Source organism: Leptinotarsa decemlineata, unplaced genomic scaffold, assembly GCF_025532065.1.
Source record: "Leptinotarsa decemlineata unplaced genomic scaffold, Ldec_3_MD MMD2_tig00000008_RagTag_RagTag, whole genome shotgun sequence".
Lineage (NCBI taxonomy): Eukaryota > Metazoa > Arthropoda > Insecta > Coleoptera > Chrysomelidae > Leptinotarsa > Leptinotarsa decemlineata.
Genome location: NW_027412537.1, coordinates 8606160 through 8612323, shown reverse-complemented (window position 1 = coordinate 8612323; position 6164 = coordinate 8606160). Strand labels below are relative to the sequence as shown.

At 32.5% G+C, this 6164-nt stretch overlaps 2 protein-coding genes across 2 annotated transcripts; one reads left to right on the top strand and one right to left on the bottom strand.

Moving 5' to 3' along the window:
- Positions 1–1539: 1539 nt before the first annotated feature.
- On the bottom strand, positions 1540–2179 carry LOC111506254 (small integral membrane protein 8). Its single transcript, XM_023161270.2, has 2 exons — positions 1990–2179; positions 1540–1806 (listed from the first exon to the last, which is right to left on the bottom strand). The coding sequence occupies exons 1-2, from the start codon at positions 2155–2157 to the stop codon at positions 1651–1653; spliced, it is 324 nt and encodes a 107-aa protein (XP_023017038.1). The 5' UTR covers positions 2158–2179; the 3' UTR covers positions 1540–1650.
- A 1666-nt stretch (positions 2180–3845) lies between these two features.
- Sarnp (SAP domain containing ribonucleoprotein) lies at positions 3846–5834 on the top strand. Its single transcript, XM_023161271.2, has 5 exons — positions 3846–4002; positions 4121–4270; positions 4730–4996; positions 5055–5180; positions 5369–5834. The coding sequence occupies exons 1-5, from the start codon at positions 3952–3954 to the stop codon at positions 5561–5563; spliced, it is 789 nt and encodes a 262-aa protein (XP_023017039.2). The 5' UTR covers positions 3846–3951; the 3' UTR covers positions 5564–5834.
- The last annotated feature ends 330 nt before the right edge of the window (positions 5835–6164 follow it).

Genomic DNA, 6164 nt, shown 5'->3' with positions numbered 1-6164 from the left:
TGAAGGAAAGAGAACCCTGGGTGTTTTCTTGGATCTTAGTAAGGCATTTGATTTGGTTAACCATAAAATCCTACTAGATAAATTAGAAAAGTATGGATTTAGGGGCATTCCATATAAATGGTTTGAAAGTTACCTGGGCAATAGAACACAATATGTTGAGATAGACAAGTTTAAGTCTATTCACCGTAATTATACCATGGGAGTGCCACAAGGTTCTATTCTGGGGCCATTGCTTTATATAATATATGTCAATGATTTTGCAGGTGATGTTGTAATGTATGCAGATGATACAACCTTACTGGTAAATGGACCAAACATCTCCGCTACAGTTGACTCTGCTCATATAGAAATATTGAAAGCACAGGATTGGTTCTCCAAAAATAAATTAGTTTGCAATGATAAAAAATCCTCTTTTGTAAGATTTAGTTATGCACCAAAAGGGTATGATCACAGCTTACTTTTAAAAGCATCAAATGGTTCGTTAAAACAAGTAACATCAGTTAACTTCTTGGGACTTAACCTCTCAGAAGATTGTAAGTGGAATCATCACATTCATGAAATGTGCAAAAAAATATCACCAATGTGCTATTGCCTGTATCAACTTAATAAAATTGTGAACAAATCTGTATTACTTATGTTTTATCATGCACATGTTCACTCTTTAATCTCATATAGCATATCAGCTTGGGGTTTATCTAGTGAAACGCAAAAGGTGTTTATTTTACAAAAGAGAGCTGTCAGAAATATTCAAAGAGTAAGTAGACGCACGAGCTGTAAAGAACTATTCAAAATCCTAAAAATTTTAACCTTACCTTGCATTTATATTTACCAGATACTGATGTTTGTAAAATCAGACAGACAATTGTTTGCTCCATTGAATAGAAACAAATACAGTACAAGAAATTCAACTTTATTGGAAATACCAATTCACAGACTGGCCAGGACCAAATCAAGTCCTTTTTATATGGGTATCAAATTATTTAAAAAATTGTCAACTCATGTTAGAGAAATGTCGCTGAGAGAATTCAAACAGTATGTGAAACAACTTTTAATTGACAAAGCCTATTACTCTGTTGATGAGTATTTGAAAGATCCTATGTAATGTATAATTGGTTAATGCCTTCATGGGTTGATTAGAATGCCAACACAATTACCAAATGTGGCTCAGTTCATAATTATATTTAATTTTGATGTACCTACGGTTTCAATCATATAATCGACTGTTTCAATCAACGGGGTTTTCTGTCTATGTATTTAGATTTTATTTTATTTTATGTTTCATATTTATTTTTTATTTTTATTATTGACTTGTTCTATGTCATCATGTTATGATCGTTATGAACGAATAAATATTATTATTATTATTATTATTATCAACAAATAATTTCACAGTTGGATATCATTAGAAAATTCGTAACTAAAATAGATTTTACTTAGTTTTGAGTGATCATAAAATATGTCTACAATTTTTCACTGGCATACTTACAATCAACACAGGTTTGACTAGCTATTTAACTTTATTGTTCACCAAGTAAGGGGTCAGTGTATTAAATTTTTTTTATTGTTGACCTAATTAATTTACAGCCAATCTTCATTGCCACAAAATGAAAATTCATCTCTAAACTACTATATACAATTATATAAGCAATATTAATCCCACTTTGACCTTTTTTTAATAAAATGTTCTGTTCCGTCTTCCTGAATGGCACCATAATATCCTTGTCCCTCATATTTACTTCGCATATAAGCTATATATCCGGTACAGCCAGCTATAGCTATCAATCCAATCCCCATAATAACAGCATTCTGAAAAAAATATATTTGTGACGAGACATATTCTTTAAAATTTTCTGATTGATTCGGCGGTTACTTGATGAAGATCCATAGTAATTTCCCAAACTACACCTAAACGATTTGATCTCCACAAACTTTTTGTGGAGATCAAATCATTTAGGTGTATTTTGGGATATTCTTTAAAAGAAACTCAACTGGTTTTGCATATAATTCAAAATTAACAGCTCTGAATAAAGTGGTAGTTCTAACAGATCTCAGTCCGTCGCCTGGTGAAGGATTATTCTTATTTGACATTATTTGATTTAAATAGGTATAATATTTGCAAATATTCCACAGTTTGACACATAACCTGAAAAAGCTCATTCGATCGCAAATTGATTTTGAACCAGTGTTGCCAGAGATTTTGACAAGTTTTTCATTCACGATAGTAGCCGTTTTCCACTTGGGTGAATAGAAGCCAAGCACTAATACCCTCGAAACACTGAAATTGCTCTTTTTTTTAATCCAGTTTGGCCAAACGTCTACTGAAAAATAAAAAAATTCATGGCTCGATAAAGACTGATAAATACGGAACAGATTTAAATTCTCTTCAAATTTCATTTGTGTATACAATATCAGTTTTCTGTAATAGATTTCCACGAAGGATTTGATTCGGTTATGACAATTATTTCAGATAACTGATAAACTACAGGCTCGTGGATAATTTTGAAACGTATTTTTTAAAGTTATTTAATTAGCTAGTAGAACTGAAATTTTCAAGTCTATACTGTATTTTTTTCTAGCTTCAGATCAAGTGCCTCATTGTCACCATGCTAAAGGAAGACCTATGTTCGATTATGGTCAATACATTGCACAACAAGCTGAACTAAATGAAATCACAATTTTTGACCACGGTCGATGTGAATGAAAAGCACCTTTTCTTGAACCATTCAACTAGCAACGATTAGGGATGTGTTATAGTTTATTTTTCTTTCAGAAATTTATGCCCGGACCTCTCAGCGGACCTCGATTTCTTATTTGACTAGATACACCCGTGGTTGCTTTTAATTGTCCCAACGGCAAGTTAAATCTAATATCTAGTTGGAACCACTATCAAGTTTACGTTTAGTCATTGCATTCACATAATTGGTTCACAATGATAGTTAAAAGAAGATTGTTTGAATATAAAAGTCATTTCGAATATGCAGCTTCGAATATTCTCAATTGGTCTACATTTGATCATAGTATTTACATAACACAACCACTAAATCCAGACTAGCTGTCACTTTTATGTAAACCGTGTTTTTTCCTCTCTCAATTTCATCTACTACCTTTTGATGTAATCTGCTAGATTAGCTAGATAATCCAAGGGACTACAACTTTTCCTGATTCTTGATGATCATATTGTGTGATTTTGATAATATTATGTCAAGCGTTGATGAAACAAAAGCCAATCGAGACTGGCTATTATTGCCAGTACAGAATAAAAATGGATAAAACTGAATCGCTTCTGAAAGTATACTATCTTAGAAATCTTTGCAATTCAGATTTTTCGTTTTCTTTTATTTATCTGTTTTCTTTTGTCTTTGCTTCCCTTCGGCACAGTAGACCTACGCTTTCTTTTATTCATCATGTAAATTTTACGTCTAATATGGAATTGATAGATGTTAGATCGATGCCAATCGATGACAATTTACCTTTGCTGGAGATGATTTTAATATTAACTTAGAATGCACAAAAAACTTGGAAAGAAAAATATGTGCGACTAAATTTACTCAAATAATAATGATATTTTACCACATTCTCAAGTATCTAAGACAAATTGAAGTTAATGAAAATCATTTAAGTGAGATGCCACTAAATGTCAAGGTCTAACTCCGAGAATTAAATCTTCTGTTTCTTCACTGAATACTCGAAGAGCTCGTGCCTAAAAGTTGCACTCAGTGCAATTACCATCGACCTGGTTTTCCAATGAAACGTGTGAACTAACACTCGCTTTACCAACGGAACATAAATCATGCAGTCGCTTAGCACTAGTTTTACCAATGGAAACACCATGAGTGGTTTGTTTCGTGTTTCGTAGTTTCCTGTATGTTGTAAGTTGTAAGTTTTATTTATAATCATAATATATACTACAGACATTACGGAATAGTTAGGAATTTTGTTGTTATTTTGGAAATGGCGGATGCAACTTTGTCACAAAATTCTACCGACTTCACTAAACTGAAGGTAAAACAATGGACCAGTCTTCAAATAAAAATTATTGCAAGTTAATTGTTTTGAGCAGTGTTCCAGTGCATAAATCATAAATGACTGTAAATTTTAGAGGTTATGTGTTGGTTTTTAGGTTCCAGATTTAAAGAAGGAATTGAAGTTGCGAGGATTGAGTACGACTGGAAACAAGAATGAACTCATTGAAAGGTTACAAAAAAATGTGAAAACCAATGATACTATTGGTTCAGAATCCGTGGACGACCTGGAGGAGGAATTATTGAATGTAAGGAAACTATATTTGTATCAAAGTATATGTCTGATTTATGGATAGTAAGGCAACATTAATTTTGTGGAAACCCTAAGGACGAATGTTCATTTCATAGATCACAGAGTAAACCAAATCTCGACTGCAATTTTCAATTTCAGAAGGGTTGATTATAATGAATAAATTGTTGAAATATAGCAGTCAAAAATTAAAAAAGCAGTGATAAAAAAGTTAACCAAGAGTGAAGTTGAAAAGTGACACAAATTTCATAACTGTCAATTGTGATGGGTTTGTCTCTGGGAAAGAGTTCCTCGAAAAATGAACCATAACCATTATTCACGTTACAGATATTAAAACGTTTGTCGAGTGGTATATCAAGGTTACAAACAAAATAAAATACAAAATACATTTTTTTCTAAAAACAATATTATACCTGGTTCAGCATTTTTTTGTTATAATTAACTTACTTGACTTCAGGATGATGATGATGATCATTCAGAAGAAAACGAATCATCCATTTTGGAAAATGACTTTGATGTAAGTCCGAAATCTGTGAAACGAATACTAAGTGAATCTTCGGAAATAGAGGGATCCACCCCTGTTCCTGCCAAGAAAATCGTTCTAACAAGACATAATAGTGTTATTGATCCTATAAAAGCGACAGAAAAGCAACCGGAGCCTGAAAAATCCCCTCCCAAGGAGGAAAAGAAGATAATTAAATTATCAAATCTTACTGCAAAAGATGTAAGCTGAATAATTAATAGTATGTCACTGTGAAACATAATATATATATTTTTTATAGAGATTGGAAATGAGGGCAAAGAAATTTGGAGTCTCCACTTTGAGTGCCGATGCAAAGAAACTTGTCAGAGCTGAACGATTTGGAAAAAGTGATAATTCTGCTACCAGTATTACTTCAACTGCCGTGGTAAGTATAGCATTTGGATAGCCTAAATTTTTTGAACAACTAAGATAGCGTTATCAGGAGATGAAGTATAATGTACAGTTCATTTGCAAACGCTGGTCCAGATAAGTTTTGCATTTCTGCCTTGTGAAAACTGTGTTTGTGTTGTTGGATGTAAATTAGAGATTCACTTCATATAATTTTTCTTGCAGAATACTAGTGTTGATGTTCTGAAACAAAGAGCTCAAAGGTTTGGCAGCTCTGTGTCAACTGTGATGTCTGGATTAGAAAACGAAGAAAAGATGTTGAAGAGGAAAGCCAGATTCAGTAATTCTTCTAATGGAACAACGACAGCAAGCGAGAAGGGAAAGCAACGCCTAGAGAGGTTCAAACAACCAGTCAAATGATTTATGTTCTAGTCTCTTGGATTAATTTTGTATCGATGTACAAATTGAACGTTAGACTTAAGTACAGGGCAGTTGTATTTTTTGTATGGTGGTCTGTTATAATTTCTTCTCATAAGATTCAATAATTTTCATTTTTATAAAAATATTCACCAAAACTATTATGTAATATTAGTTATTAAGCAGAAGTATTCAATGTTGATTTGACGTTTAGGTTATGCACATCTGAGAGTTTTGTTACAAGGAATTTCAATACATTGATTCAATATTGGAATACTTATTTTCTTTCTGTTTCTCTTCAGTTGGTCTTACGTGACACCCTGTCGTTCATATTTCGTTATCAGTGTTTCACTGATAATTATTCTATTGTAGATTAATGATTGTAACCACAATCACAAACATTAAAATATATGTTGAATCTGTTGTAAGATTATTTTACAGAAATATGAAAGTTGTCTCTTCATGATGGTATTACACAGTGAGCTAGTGTTATAATATGAAATATGTATCGTATGAAAACAGATTAATTTTCTTATGACTCATTGGTTTCGAAGGTGGCAAGTGGGTCTATACGAGCTTCCACTGCAACTCGCAAAGGTTTATT